At 45.1% G+C, this 16,601-nt stretch overlaps 1 protein-coding gene and 1 pseudogene across 2 annotated transcripts in view; both read right to left on the minus strand.

The window, feature by feature from the left end:
* THSD4 (thrombospondin, type I, domain containing 4) overlaps positions 1-16,601 on the minus strand; it is a 655,655-nt gene that overhangs the window by 536,850 nt on the left and 102,204 nt on the right. The window contains exon 5 of the mRNA XM_012640568.1: positions 11,091-11,193. Coding sequence (XP_012496022.1) covers positions 11,091-11,193 — 103 coding nt within the window. The remainder of the gene's footprint in view (positions 1-11,090; positions 11,194-16,601) is intronic.
* LOC105807251 lies at positions 6,061-7,023 on the minus strand (annotated as a pseudogene). Its single transcript, XR_001137319.1, has one exon. The product of XR_001137319.1 is annotated as a nuclease-sensitive element-binding protein 1 pseudogene (transcript).

Genomic DNA, 16,601 nt, shown 5'->3' on the forward strand with positions numbered 1-16,601 from the left:
TTTGTCGTGAGAACATTTAGAATCCACTCTTTTAGCAATTTTAAAATATAAACTACATTATTATTAACTATAGTCACCTTGCTGTGCAATAGATCACCTGAACTTATTCCTCCTGTCCAACTGAAACTTTGTGCCCTTTGATCAACAGTTCACCTTTCTCCATCCACCTTAGTCTCTGGTAACTCCATTCTACTCTGTACTTCTATGAGTTCAAATTTTTTACATTCCACATATAGGTGAGATCATGAAATATTTGTCTGTCTACGCTTGGCTTATTTCACTTAGTGTAATGTCCTCCAGGTTCATCTACATTGTCACACGGATGAACATGTCATTCTTCTTTGAGGCTGAATAGTATTCTATTGTGCATACATATCACACCTTTTTAATCCATTCATCTGTTGATGGGCACTGAAGTTGTTTACATATTTTGGCTATTGTGAATAGTGCTGCAATCAACATGGGAGTGCAGACATCTCTTCGACATACTGATTTCAATTCCTTTGGATATATACCCAGAAGTGGGATTGCTAGATCATATGGTAATTCTACTTTTAGGTTTTTGTTTTGTTTTGTTTTGTTTTTGAGACAGAGTCTCACTCTATTGTCCAGGTTAGAGTGCAGTGGTGTCATCAAAGCTCACTGCAACCTCAAACTTCCTGGGCTCAAGCAATGCTCCTGCCTCAGCCTCCCTAGTAGCTGGAACTACAGGCACACACCACCATGCCAAGCTAATTTTTCTATTTTTTGTCGAAACAGGGTCTCACAATGTTGCTCAGGCTGTTCTCAAATTCCTTGCCTAAGATCCTCCCACCTCAGCCTCCTTAAGTACTGGGATTACACGTGTGAGTCACTATGCCTGGCCACTTTTGGTTTTTTGAGAAACTTCCATACTGTTTTCCAAAGCAGCTCTTCTAACTGACATTCCTGCCAACAGTATCCAAAGGTTCCCTTTTCTCCACATCCTGGGCAATACTTATGATAACTTTTGGTAACAGCCATTCCAACAGGTATGAGGTTGTATCTTATTGTGGTTTTAATTTACATTTCCCTGATGATTAGTGATGTTGAGCATTTTATGATATGTCTGTTGGCTTTTTGTATGTTTTCATTTGAGAAATGTCAATTCAAGTCCTTTGCCCATTTTTAACAGGATTGTTGTTGTTATTGAGCAGTTTGAGTTCCCTGTCCATTTTGGAGATGAGCCTCTTATCTAATGTATGATTTGCAAATATTTCTCCCAATCTGTGTGTTGTCCCTTCACTCCATTCTTTCCTTGCTGTGCAGAAGCTTTTTAGTTTGATGCAATCCTATTTGTCTAATTTTGCTTTTGCCTCCTGTGCTTAACTGTGGCCTTGGGGCCACATGTGGCCTTCTCGTTCCTTGAGTGTGGCCCTTTGACAGAATCCAAATTTTACAGAACAAATGCTTTTCTTAAAAGGGGCACAGTAGAGAAAGATGAAGCTTTTCTTTCCTCCTTTGGTGCTTAAAAAAGAACAATCTTGAAATCAGAAGGCCGTAGGTTCCCCCCAGACCAACATTAGGTAGCTTTTCCCCTGTGTTTTCTTCTAGTAGATTTACAGTTGCTGCTATGCATTTTTGAGTCTGTTCTACCTAAAACTATGAGTTAATTCTCCCTAAAATTCTCTTGTTACTCCACAGGCAGTAAGAAAGCGTATTTAAAGAGAGAGAAAGTAGTGAGCCTTAGAATAGTTCTACAGTGGCAACATTTATACTGGCTCTAAATGTCACCTTCAGGAATTGGAGAGACAAAGACAGAGAGACAGAGACAGAGAGAATGGAAAAGAGAATAATGGGTTTTTTAAGTATTATCTGTACACGATAAAATGCACAGATCATAAGTTCAGTGGGTTTTGAAAACTGTATACGCCCATGTAACAACTGTGCCAATCATGATATAGACCATTATCATCACTCCAGAAGGTTCTATCATGCCCCTTTCTAGCTAATAGCCCCTCCCACCTGCATAGGCAAACACTGTTCTGATTTCTGATTTCTATCACCATAGCCTATTTTTTCCTGTTCTGGAACATCATATAAATGGAATCAAACAATATGTATTCTTGTGTCTGGCTTATTTTGCTAGACACAATGTTTTTGAGATTCATCCAGCTTTTTTATATGTGTCAGTAGTGTGTTCCTTTTTTATTGCGGAGTAATACTCCATTGTAAGACCATACTACAATTAGTTTATTCAGTCTTCTGTTGATGGCTTTTTGGGTTGTTTCCAGTTTTGAGCTAATAGAAAAAAAAGGTGCTGTGAACATTCCTGAACAAATCTTTTTTTATGGCCATATGATTACTTTCATTTCTCTTGAATTTTTTATTAAATGGTGAAGAAGCTTTTTATAGAAGCTTACAGAGAAGCAATAATATACATTTTTCAAAATGCATACTTTGCATTTTCTTTTCTTCTAGGACAGAACAGGTTCATAGATGGCATTCTGCTAAATCTGTACACCCTCTCGACATGCTTCATTTTCTCAATCCACAGACGTCCTCATTTCTCTACCATTCTAAGCAAACCTTTCTCTTTCTCCTGAAACTAGCAAATACTCCTGAGGTGCCTTATTCATGACAATTTTTTTAAAAAAAGAGATGGCTATACTCACTGGCTACTTTATCTGATCTCTTTCTAGAAGGGTTCCCAACAGCCCATTCTATTCTCATTTTCTCAGTCATTCTCCTTGACTTCTTGCAGTGTTCAGCAGTGCTGATGACCTCTCCTTCTTGAAACCCTTCTCCTGGCTTCCACATACGTAAGAGTAGAGACTCCTGTAGTCAGACTTTGAGTTTGAAACTGGCTCTATCACTTACCAGCTGGGTGACCTTGGTCAAGTTATTTAACTATGCTGTGCCTTTGCTTTTTCTATAAAATGAGAGTAATAACAGTGCCCACCTCATAGGGTCATTGCGAGGATTAAATGAGTTAGCATTTAGAACAATGCCTTGTATACAGTAAGCGCTCAATAAATATAAACTTCAGAATTTTGCACCCCAACTTCCTGCTGGGCATTTTATTACCTAAAGTTCTCGCCGTTCATTCAGACTCAGTATGTACAAAACCAAAATCATCATTCTGTTTTCACAAAGAGGTCCTCAATGATACACTCATCCCCAAAGCAATCATGGCCTAGCCTTGCCAGGCATTCCCAGGCATGTATAAGAGAGCACTGAGAATGGAATTTGTGGGAGGCATTCCAGATATACCACCAGTGAGATGAAAACTGCTTCCTGGTTCCCTAAGGTCTGCCCGGTCCGTTCTGAATGTTCATAATCATTACAGACTGTCTGTGCAGGGGGGTGGCTGGGGAAGTGAGAGCATCTATGAGTAGAGCTGCTTCATTAAAGCATGAACATCCTAAATCCAGGCCCACCAGCACATAGTCCTAAGCCTCCCTCCCTCAGGGTTCACAGTTTGATAATACCGTCCGTGTTTTTATCTGGCAGACTCTGCCCCACGCCCCAGCATGCTGCCTGTGTCAGGGCAGACTGTTGGACAGGTGGAAGAATTAGAAGCGTGCCTGGGCACCTGGCCACCAACATTCACCTCTGGTCTCTCAAAGCTTTAATTAAGGGGAAGAACTTGATTGAAGTGGCTCTGGGCCCTGTGGATATTAGAGACTAAGTGGCACCTTTAACATTCCCTGGAGCAAAATCTACTATTCTTGCAAACAGCCTAATAAAAGTCACCCGGACTTACAAGGAAGGCATTCAGGAGTTTCACTGCCCCTTCCTGCCTGTGCTAGTCACCAGGGCCAGTCACAGATATTCCATTTCTCTTCCTTTGAGAACATGGTGCAATGGTACTTCCCTGCCCCCTTTGAAGTTAAGTGTGACGTGTGACTTGCTTTGGCCAATGAGATGTGAGCAGAAACAACGGGAATCACGTCTGGCTGAAGCTTTAAGAACTTGAGTATGAGTCACTTGTTCCCTTTCCCTGCCTCCTTAAAAGCATGAGTTGAGATGCAGCTTCTACCAGCCTGGGCCCCCAAAGGAGCAGAACACACACTCCGTTACACATGTAGCATGAGCAAGAGTCATACTTTTCTTGTGTTAAGCCATTGGGATTTGGGGGTGATTTGTTACTGCAGCATAAGCTAGCCACTCCTGGCAGATGCAATTGGCCCATTCATGTCACCAGCTGGTAACCTCTGATTTCTGACTCAGCCTTACCTCTAGATTTTCAATTTCCACTCTATTCAGTTCAGCTCTCAGGGACACACAGTGCACTTAAGCTATCCAAACACAAAGCAGCTTCCTGGCTTATGGATTAAGACTGATACATGCTTCTGCATAGCCTACAGCGACCCAGCAAAACTCTAGGGTCTAGTGCTGGCCAGCCCCATTACCCTAGGCATGAAAACAAGTATAATTTTCCCCAATGTCAGTATCTAAGCAAGAGGCTTCCTATTAAACTGTCCTATTCCAGCTAGATTGACCATATAGTTTATTGTCGAAACTGGTTTTGAGAATGAAAGGAGACAGGGACAACAGGCATAAACCATCACTGTCCTGGGCACAGTGGGATGCGTGGCACCCTAATTCTGCTTCTACCATCTATGCAATACTAGGTCCAGGGCTATGAGAAAAATTCCTAGAGGCATTATCTAAGGATAGGTCATCATAGCCAGGAAATGCAATTAAAGGCTAAGAAGAACCATCTGGTGAAATTAATGTGTTTATCAGAGAGTATACTCTGCTTTTACTACTCTATGTGGCATTGTACTGAACGAGCACAGCTGTTTCCCTAAGTAGGCACATGCGAATAGCAGTAGACATCCAAACAAAACCAACAGCCCAATGCAAAAGCCAGCCGTAAAGTATGAAAACCCTGAAGAAACATTAGCAGTGTCTTCCTCCCACCAGTTAGCCTGGGAACCATTTAAGAGGAAGAAGGTTAAAATCAAAAAAACAATCTTAGCAGCAAAAAGAATTATTTAAACAAAGCCAAAGTAAACGTGACCTTGATGACCATGGGCTCCTTCTCTCCTTCCAGGCAAGTGAGAAATATCAATGTCAGTGAATGTTTTACAAAGTCCACTGAATTTTCTACTAACACGTTGTAGAAGACAGTTGATTAATCTGTGACTATTCTGCATCTTCCTTTGTAAAACACGAATACGCTAATTAGCTCACTAAATATCTCAGTGGCTTATATTCAAGTAGTACACACTGATTTTGGAGAACAGCCTGTTTTTCCATCTGTCCCCATCCCCACTTCCCTGTCTCCACTTCATATGATGTAAGCCCCTCACCCTGGGGCCCAAGTACAGCATGCCCCAAACTTAGGTCCAGGGACAGGAATATGATCCGAACAAGATCATCGTGTAGTTTTTCTGAGATTGGATCAGTCACTAGGTATCTTGCTTTCATAGGGCTGCCATAGCATATTACACAAACTGGTTGGCATAAAATAACAGGAATTTATTCTCTCACAGTTCTAGAGGCCAGAAATCCAAAATCAAGGTGTCAGCAGGCCATGCTCCCTTCGAAGTGTCTTGGGGAAGAATCTTTCCACACCTCTTGCTGGTTTCTGTTGGTTGCCAGCAATATTTTGTGTCCCTTTGATCGTGGCTTCATCACTTCCATCTCTGTCTCTGTATCTCTTCTCCTCTTCTTTTTTTTTTTTTTTTATTATTTAAGACCTTTATTAACAGGTGCTTGCAGTTTGTTGACTTTTTTGAAAAAATCAAGTTGTAAACTTTTATTACAAATTAAAAATGAAGTTCTTAAATATCTCAACTTGACCAGATACGAAACAATTTAAAAACCTTTAAAGGCGTACTGAGAAAAACCAGGCTTTTTTAAAAAACACGTTTGTTATTGCCAAAAAAGACATCTTTAGGTAAAAATAATAAAAACCCCATGCTGCATAGATAATGCAGATAGTTCTAGTTATCTGGTCAACGGGCAAAAAGCAAGCACTTAAGGTCTTCAGCTCCAATTTTTCGTTCATTTCTTATTGCTGGAATTTCATACTCATTTCTTCTTGTTGGATGGCTAAACCGGACGATGGTAGAGATGGTCAGCCGGCGTTTACTCAGCCCCGCCCTGCTCGGCCTCCGGAGCGGACGAATTCTCAGCTGGTGGATCGGCTGCTTTTTGTCTCTTTGCCATCTTGTGGTTTAGGGTTTTCTGGGCATCTGCGTTGGTAATTGAAGTTACGGCGGTACCGACGCTGCTGACCTTGGGTCTCATCTCCTTGATTCTCTTTATCCTCTTCATTGCCGTCCTCTCTGGGCTGTCTTTGGCGAGGAGGGCCCCTGCGGAACCGTGGTCTATAACCCCGATACATATTCTGTCTTTCCGGTGGTCTACCTTGTGCTCCTGCACCCTGGCTGTCAGCACCCTCCATCACTTCCCCCTGTACAGGAGGGTTGGAATACTGTGGTCGACGCCCACAGGGTCTCCGCATGTAGTAAGGTGGGAACCCTCGCCTGCAGTAGGGCCGGCGTTGCTGAGCCTGGCCTTCAGGAGCACTCTCCGATCCCTCATTCTCTTCCCCGCTCTCACTGTTCTGATGATTCTGCTGGTAATCGCGTGGAGGACCCTGCGACGTGGATAGGGCTGTAATGGTTACGGTCGGCTGCATATTTACCGCCTTGAACTGGATTCCACCAGGGCCTGTAACGTTTGCTGCCTCCGCACCCTTTTCTCCTTCAACAACATCAAACTCCAGTTTCTCCATCTCCTACACTGCGAAGGTACTTCCTGGGGTCATTCTTCTTTATGGCGGTCTGGTGTACAAATACATCTTCCTTGGTGTCATTCCTGTTGATGAAACCATATCCGTTTCTTACATTGAACCATTTTACTGTCCCCAAAACCTTCGTTGCGATGACCTTGTCCCCGCGGGCAGGCGCCACCGATGTGAGGCCGCCTGGGCCACCGCTCCCTGCACCGGGCTTGGAGTCGGCAGCGCTGAGGGCAGGGCGGCGGGCGGCGGGCAGCAGGCGGCTGCTGGGTCTTCGCCTCGCTGCTCATGGTTACAGTGATGGTGCCGATGGTGCCTGGGGCCGGCTGCGGCAGCTGCGGCTCCTCCCGATGTGCGAGGCGGTGGAGCTTCACAGGGCTCTCTGGGGTCCGCTCTCCGCCCCCGCAACCGATCGAACTCTCTTCTCCTCTTCTTGTAAGGACGCTGGTCATATGGATTCGGGCCCACCCTACTCCAGTATGACCTCTTCTCAACTCACATCTTAATTACATCTGCAAAGACCTTTATTCCAAGGAAGGTTATATTCATAGACACTAGGGGTTAGGAATTCAACCTATCTTTTTGGGGAATGCAATTCAACTGACAACACCATGTGGGGGAGAGTTCCTCCCATTATGACCACACGGTCAAACCATGTATGCCCGCTCGTCTGCCTGAGACGGAAGTAAGCAGAGCCAAGAGATGAAGACGGACAAGAAAGGCAGGGTCCTGATGTGAATGACCCCTCGGAATGTAGCCATATCGGAATTCCAGTCCACCTCTTGGATTTCCCAGTAACATGACCAACGAAATACCCTTCTTTTAAAAGCGTATTTAGTTTGGGTTTCTGTTGCTTAAAACCAAGAGTTCTAATTAATATATCCACCAACAAATGATGCTATATAATGCAAATTCAAATAGTTTCCCATAATCTGTGTGGGGAAGAAAGGATGGGGTATTCATGAAAAAGACTGGCCATGGGCTGATAACTGTTGAAATTAAGTGATGGGTACATAGGACCTGATTATTATGCTATTATACTATTCTCTCTGTTTTTACCTATGTTTGACATTTTCCAAAAAGATTAAGTTAACGCAAATGTTTAAAAAATAAGTTCTCCCAGATTAAAGTCTAGCACAAATCTGGGGCAGGGTAAAAAAGAACAGAAAAGGTGGAATCATACATAAACCAGAAAACAGCAGCCATCCAGAGGGAATATTTGTAATACATGAAAACATTAGCAAAGTGTTTTCTGTGCAGCCTGCATAGGGCTATCGATATCAGACCCGAGTCTGCCAGATCTGGAGGCCGTGGTGGGATGTCGAGGTCTTGGACAACAGCAGCTAGCCGACGACCACCCCAACCACGCAGAGAAGGTCTGGCAATGCAGCTTCAGCTGCTGGGGAGATGACGAAGTGCACGGTGCGCCGAGTAGTGTGCACTGCTGGGAGGATTCATCTTTCCTCCCAGTTAATCACAATAAACTGGCTATTATCACAGCTAGCAATAAAGCAAGGGCACAGCTCAGACAAAAGACAGCGTCGCTTCTCTAAATGTTCACTGACACGTGTTGTTCTTCCAGCACATGAACATATTTCATGGTTTACGAAACACCCGTGATTCTGTCCCTCTACTTAGGCTAGGGTCATCGCCTCTCTGGGAATCCTGCCTTCCTCTTGGATTAGAGGCTCTCTAGCTACCCCTAAGAATTTCCCAGGATCTTTAAAAAATCCTGGTGCCCAGGCTGCACCCCAGACCAATTCAATCCCAATCTCTAGGGGTGGGGCTCAGGCATCAATGTTTCTAGGAGGCTCCTCAGTGATTCTGATGAGCAACTGGCCTGAGACCCACTGCCTTGGACAGACCCGGATCTGTGACGCCATCACTCACTTGGGATACGTGCCTCACTTCTCTAAGGCATCTCCTGCTATTGTTCAGACCAACCTCAGCCCCTGATCTACCCAAATGAGTAGAACTCAGTTGATCCAGAACCTAGTTCCTTCCTCTCTAGTTTCCTTCAGCTGCCATGACAAAATACTGCAAACTTGGTGGCTTAAAACAACAGAACTTTATTCTCACAGTTCTGGAGGCTAGAAGTCCAAAATCAAGGTGCTGGCAGGGCCCTGTCCACTTGGAAGGCCCCAGGAAAAGACACTTCCTTGTCTCTTCCTAGCTCATGCTGGCTGCCAGCAATCCTTGGTATTACTTGGCTTGAAGACGCATCACTCCAATCCCTGCCTCCATCATCAGCTGGCATCCTCCCCATATGTCCGTTCTCCTCTTCTTATAAGAACACCAGTCACACTAGATTAAGAGCTCACCCTACTCTAGTATGAACTCAACATAACTAATTACATCTGCAATAACCCTATTTCCAAATAAGATCACATCCTGAGGTTCCAGGAAGGATACAAACTTGGGGGGAGAGGACACCATTTATGCAATGCACTCTTCCTCACCCATGTTAAATAAGTCTTAGAATTTGTCTTCACCAGAATGCATGTAATACTGAGCTAATTGGGAGTACAATGCCTTTTTTAAAAAAGTTTTATTTTGAAGTCATTTTAGATTTATAGAAGAGTTGCAAAGATAGTATAGAGATTTTCTGTATACCCTTCACCCAGCTTTCTCTAACATTAACATCTTATAAAACTATGGTACATTTATAAAAACTAAGATATTAACACTGGTACAATACTATAACGAACCTACACTCTTTTTTAAAAAACGTTTTTAGAGTCAGGGTCTCATTCTGTTGTCCAGGCTGGAGTTCAGTGGCATAATCATAGCTCACTGTAGCCTCGAACTCCTGGGTTCAAGTAATCCTCTTACCTCAGCCTCCCAAGTAGCTGGGACTACAGGTAAACACCACCATGCCCAGCTAATTTTTTGCTATGTTGCCCAGACTAGTCTTGAACTCTTGGTCTCAAGCGGTCCTCCCTCCTTGGCCTCCCAAAGTGCTGGGATTACAGGTGTGAGCCACTGCTCCCAGCCTATACACTTTATACATATTTCACCAGGTTTTCCACCAATGCTGTTTTTCTATTCCAGGATCCAAATTGTGGTACTGCCGTGAATTTAGCATACTGTTTTTAAGAATGAAAAAGGTCAGAACCAAAATCTATCCCCAGAATCAAAACTTCACTCCGGGCTTCCTTCCTTTGCTCACCCTCCAACCTCTTACCCACCCCTGCATTTGCGTTCAGCCAGCACTACATTTCATCGGTACATCTTTCCTGTTTGTATCTGATAGTCCCAAACTTTTAGTCAAGTTAGTTCTTAATAATTTTGAGGTCATGGGACCACTCCGAGACTCTAACAGAAGCTCCAGACTCTCCCCTGAGAACAACGCACAGACAAAAACAATTTTGCATCCAATTTCAGAGTGGTCAGATAGCAATCCCCCTTGCCCATCCCCACGGGCTTAAACCTAGGCACCGCCATCCACAGTTTGGCATCCCCAGGCATTGATTCTGCAATGAAATCAGCACAACGATCACTCCTTCTCCCAAGATGGTTTCCCCAGGCCCCAGGCAGAGCAGCGGTGCTCTGCACTCCAGGCTTCGGCCAATACCCGCTGTGCCAGCCACTGCCTTGGACGGAGGCTGAGAAGGGCTGGCTGGCAGAGCTCTTCCGCTGGGCACTGGAGGCAGCTGGAATCCCCTTTCAGCCAGCTTGGCTGTCAGCATAGAACCTCCACAAGTTTTGCTTGACCCAACACCACTTCTGAGCCCACTCTCTCTGTCATGGGAAAAAGTGTCTCAGAGTGTTACCCTTCTTAGTCCAAAGGCATGTTATCATCTGGGTTTCAACAAAGAAAAGGTGGCATGCGCTACCAACTTCAGATCTTCTGTCAATTGGAAATAACAGGGACCTTGGTCCCAAGGGCGATGCCTGCCCACTTCTATCTTTGGGAATGGCATGCAGGGACCCCCAGGACCTCCACAGGTGCAACCATACAACTGTCAACCCTACAACCCTACATGCTCTCTTGAGCCTCCACGTCAGCCCTTGTAGCAGGAACAAAGAAAAAGGGAAACTTCATCCCTGTTCACTGCTCACTTCAGGTTTGAGCCTCTTGCTCCAGCTGATCCCTCGAACCCCATTATGTCCCCGTCACCGTGCCATCCTCAGATGGTGCTTATTTCCATCAACACCTCACCCATCCAACTCCGTGCTGAGGACGGTCCAGGTGTCACCTGAGCTATGCCACCTTTGGTAAAGACCCCTGCAGGCTCCCTCTGCCCTGGGGTCAGACTTTCTCCCCACAGACACCCCAACCACACCAGAGCCTCCAGCATCAACCAGGAGGCAACAGGGTTGAAGAACGGACAAAAATAATTTCTATGGGCAGGGCTGGGTCTATTCTTACCTTCCGCAAATGGTTCCCACTCATAAAACCGGCCCATGAACGGCTTGTTGTTGTAGGACGCACACTGAACCTCCCGGATACTTCTACTGCTTTCTGGACATACCTAATAAAGCAGATATTAAATACAAAATCAGTGTCCATACTTTTCATAGCCCCAGTCAAATCCCAGGATACCTTTCCAACTTTGAATACCAGTCCTCCTCTACCTAAACCAGGATTTCTGAAAATTTGCTCATAACCTGTGTTAAAAATTTTAAACGCAGATCCCCAGACTTCACTCCAAGTTTACTAACTCAGAATCTTTGTCGGGACGCTAAGTTTTTTAACAAGCCCCCCAGGTTAATTTTTTGCACACCGTAATTTGAAAACCATTGACATGAGCCTTCTGTTCCTGACAAATCGATCTACTCCCCTCCCTCAGAGAGACCATCCGTTTCCGTCTGTTTGACTTTGTTCATGCCATTCCTCTCGCATGGAGTAACATCCACAGCAAACACCTTCAGAGCCCTGATCATGTTCCAGGCCCTACTTTAAACATGCTGTACATATTAACTCATTTATTCCTTGCAACAACTCATGAGGTGAACATTACAGTCTTACAGATTTGTCACAGACAGCAACCTAAGGCACCGAGAAGTCACAGCCAGTGAGGGGCAGTGTCCGTACTCATAACCAAGCAGGTGGTACCCACCAGGCTGTCTCTCCCTGTCCTCCCCAACTTTTCTAAATTCTAGTCCAAATTCTGCCCACCACCTAACGCAGGAATTTCCAACCTTTAGCTTGCAAAAGAATCACTCAGAGATCTTGCTGGAAACGCAAACTTCCACATCCCTCCCCCAGGGATTATCATTCAGTAAGTCTGGGACGAGGTCCGGGAATCTGTATTTTATCGAGTTTACCCAGGTGATTCTGATACACTAGAATACTCAAAGACAACATATAGCCTCCTCAGTATTTCTTTCTTATTTATATTATAAGATAAAAGGTTATTTCTTTCTTACTTATAATGCTAAATATGAGCAAAGTGTGAAATAAAATAAATAAGTGTGAAAAAAGTAAAATAATAAGATCAGACTCTCTAATTTATACTGTGGATAAAGTACGATCTAGCTTTTTAAACCTAGCTACGCTCTGTTTAAATATGTGTGTGCATATGTTTTAATAATCAGAAAGGGAAGGAATCTGGCCCCTTAAACATTGAAAAGCACTGTGTAGAAGAAGTCTCTGGAATAAACCGCTAATACAATAGTTCAAAGTCTTCACGGATTTGTAAAGAAATCTACTGTATGTACCAGAAACACAGGTCTCCCACAAGATGAAGGAATAGAGGGAGGACTGACACCAGGTGGGAGGGAAACATCTCCTGCTGATGAAGGACAGTCGGCGGAGGCTGCTGGTACAAACGCCCAGGGTGGTCACAGCCCCGCTGTGACCTGAGCCAAACCATATGGAGCAGGAAAGCCACGTGAAGCAGAGCATGATGACAACTGGTGGGAACAAAAGGGCGGGTGGACAGGCAGGGTGGGCTGAGCTCTGACAACCAGGGAAGGGCTGACAGGCGGGGAAGTCTGCCTCCAAGGACTCGGGAAACCAACCTGCCAGTGGCCCTGAAGCCAGACCTATGTAGGCTTCCAGAAACACCAGCGGTCTCCATGAACAGGTTTGGGTTAAGTTGCTTTGCACAATCCTTTGGCCTGAGCCAAAGTTCGAGTAGGATGTAGACAGTTGGGTGACTTGGAGAAGGCACCATCCCTGCAGCAGTCCCCAAATCTGGCTTCAAGGAAGAATCACTAGGCCACTAGGACAGGCATGGTGGCTCATGCCTGTAGTTCCAGCTAATTGGGAGGCTGAGGCAGGAGGATCTCTTGAGCCCAGGAGTTTGAGGTTGCTGTGAGCTAGGATGACGCCACTGCACTCTAGCCCAGGCAACGGAGCAAGACTCTATCTCAAAAAAAAAAAAAAAAAGACAGAAAAAATAACTAAAAGATTTGTTAAAAGTACAGATTCTCAAGCCTCATCCCAGTAGGGTGGGGAAAGGAGCCCAGGAATGTAAGTTTTAAGTGCTCCCTTGGGTGATTCTGCAGCCAGCCTGGCACCAGGCTGTTCGGCAGCAATTAAGAGCCACACCCAAGCCCCAATCTCACTCCAAATTACTTCACACAGAATCACAGAGTGCCAGAGCAGAAGAGAAACCCAACCCCTTTAGCTTACAGACAAGGGCACTGAGGCCTGGAGAGGTGGCACACCTTGCCAAAGGCGCCACAGTGACACCGAGGCAGAGCCAGAGCGCTGACCGCCCACCTTGCCCATAATCAGAAACTAGAATCAGATGCTGGGCTGCAGCTTTTCCTGACAGAAACAGACAGGCGCACGCGGGCTAATGTCCTGTTCCTCAAAGGACTACGCTAACATAAAGCCACGGCGCTCCACAATGAGGCTCTAGCCAGAAGCCACCAGTAACTAACCTGGTGGCTATTACCAGAATTGGAAGCTGTAGACCACTAAGACTTAAGACAGTCTGCTTAACCCCTTGCTCTCTGTGAGCAAAATATTGCTACTGGGTATGACCACAAACAAATACATCTTCAGATTCATCTAGAATCGCTCAGTCCTGGATAACATAAATGTATATTTCATGACATGAAAAGCAGTCTACAACCCGTTAAGTTAAAAAAGTGTTAAAATGATCGTGTGTGTGTGTGTGTGTGTGTGTGTGTGCATGTGTGTGTGTGTGTGTAGAGAGAGAAAGAGGTTAAAGGTGTTATCTCTGGAAGGTGGGGTTATAGATGTTTTCTATTCACAATTAATTTTTGTCTATTTTTTATCGTCTAATTTTTCTGTAATAAATACATAATATTCATGTAATAAAAATGACAGTTTGGCCAGGCACAGTGGCTCACGCCTGTAGTCCCAGCTCCTCAGGCAGAAGGATCACTTGAGCTCAGGCGTTCAAGGCTGCAGTGAACTAAGATCGCCCCACTGCACTCCAGCCTGGATGACAGAGGGAGACCCTGTCTCTTAAAAAATGTGTAGCAATATTTCAATGTGTCAATATATCAGTATTGAGATATTCCCAATACAGTGGCCCTCAGCCAGCTTTGCATGTGCTCGTAGTTCATAATCTCATGGTGTGTTTTCATAACCCACCAATGCCTGGTGCTCTTACTTGCATCTGTACACATCTGCCAAGCTAACTTGTGATGAGTCACTCCGAATACCCTGTCCCCTGAACACCAACAAGCTCTTTGTATCGGAGCACAGCCAGTGTCCTCCTGAGGCAGAAGGGCTTAACGTGGCATCAGAGCCACGGTGGTCAGCAAAGCCACCAATAGCTGCCAGGGGCCGGCCAGCCTAGCAGGTCCACTCTACTGTCAAGCAAGCAGCTGGCATGGAAGGTGTAGCAGGAGGTGACAAGGTGCCCTGGCAGATGGGCATGACCCTGTGTGCGATCCCAATCAGGGACTCCCATGATGCCAGGAGAACTGCCAGTCGGAGGCAGGGTACTACTTCCTGGGGGCAGAGGGCCCTGGCCAGAGAAACGCAAGGCTCCCTGAGCCCAGACGTGGAAGTGGGTCATTGAGACAGCATTATGGTATAGGCAAGGAAGGCAGAAACTGGGCGTGATGAGGATGGTAAGACTCACTAGCTTTTATTGAGCACTTACTAAATGCCAGATGCTCCACCACATGATTTATATATATATATTAGTTCATTTAATCCTCACAATAACTATTATACCCATTTTATAGATTAGGAAACCAAGGCAACAAAAAGTTAATGAGCTGCCTAAAGTCACAGGGCTAGTAAGTGGTAAAGCCAGGGTTTGAACCCAGGCATTTTGGGTCTAGGACCCATGCTAGTCACCACTATGCCACAGTGTCCCTCATGATTATGTAGACAGCAAAGTTAATTTGTGATAGGTCCTCAGACAAGAGAGCCTTAACTGCTTCTTGCCCATGGTCAGGATAGGCCTGGAGGCCTCTGAAGCCTGGCGCAGTGGCTGGCCCCAGCTGCAAGGAACAGGGAGCTGTGGAGTGAGGGTGGAAACCAAGCAGGGCCTGGGAAATCCTGTTTCATGTTTCTTTTATAGATTACATCTGTTTGTACTTGTCATCCTATTATCAGTATGTGATCTCCTCTCATTTTAACAGACTCTCTGAAGTTTAAACTTCCAGGTTACAGATCCTTCTACATTTGTTATATTTTACATTGGCTATTTCCTGATGTCATAGATTGAGTCACCTTCACCTTATCAGTAATCATCTCTGTATTAGACTGTGAACTGACCTCGGGGGCAGGTTTCCTGCAAGACAGCTGGCTCCTTCCATGGGCACAGAGTCTTGTAATCTTCAGGCCAGAAAATTGGGGGAAAGGCCATGTGAACAGAGATCAGGCTCATTCAGCATGGGACCCACAAAGACTGGAGCTTTACAGCCAAGTAATGCCCCTGAGAGATAACCTCCCTTCAGATGACTCCCTTCCAACCCAAAGAGGGAGGGATGTTTCCACTGGACTCTTAAGGGAAGAGAAATAAAGATGTACTTCAACATGACGAGCTGAATCCTCATAAAGCAATACAGGACACAGGCCCTATCCAAAGTTCCATCTAGACAATTGCCTGGGGTTGCTATGAGTCACAAATGGTATTACGGAAAATCCAGCTACGTTTCTAGTGACCCTGGTTAATCCGAGATGACGACTGCCTGCACCAAACTTCATTGCTCAAGAGGCCACTGTCAGCAATCACACACTTACCTTCTGTTAATTAATTACTTTCATCTCCTCAGGAGACAAAGAGCATCATCCTCCAGAAGGCTGCACCAAGGAACATGACCTTGAAGTCTGCCTAGGTCAGACATGCATTTTTTTAATCCTTTGCATTGCTCTGGATTCAATCAAAAGACCAGCTACCATAGCAACATATGACATATTTAACATCACCACAGTGATGAAAGCTAAAAAAAAGAAAATCTAGAAAACGTCCCTGCACTGCCAGGAGAAAGTGGCTATGTGACCTTGAGCAAAACATTGAGTTTCTCAAAGCCTCAACTACTCCCTCTGCCTGACAAGCCCTGCGCCACCTCCCACCCCGCCATCCCCAGGGATTTTTGTGAGGATGAAATTAGTTATACATTAAAGTTTCCAGCTCACAGTAATGCTCGATACATGTCGGCTGAATTGGAGACTCCAGAGATGGATCCAGCAGTTCCAGAAGCCATACGGGCCTGAAAGGTAGGTGTTCTGAGCAAACATTCCCTTCCTTCCTTTCTCTTCTACAGCTGCAGAGCAGGCTTCGATTTCCAGCCGTGGAGTAACAAGGCCACGGGCCAACATTTCTTTCAAGCTATCCAGCACATTTTTCCAGTGTGTTTAGTATCTCCTTCCTCAAGCCACACAGAACAACTCAACCTCACAGAAATTCTTCTGCCACCTCCCACCACTTCCAGCAATTCTCTAGTCAGGGAATTGGTTTGTCCAAAGAGTTGAGGCAAGGCTTTGGGTTTAAAAAAA

Source organism: Propithecus coquereli, unplaced genomic scaffold (genome assembly GCF_000956105.1).
Source record: "Propithecus coquereli isolate 6110/MARCELLA unplaced genomic scaffold, Pcoq_1.0 Scaffold155, whole genome shotgun sequence".
NCBI classification, from domain to species: domain Eukaryota; kingdom Metazoa; phylum Chordata; class Mammalia; order Primates; family Indriidae; genus Propithecus; species Propithecus coquereli.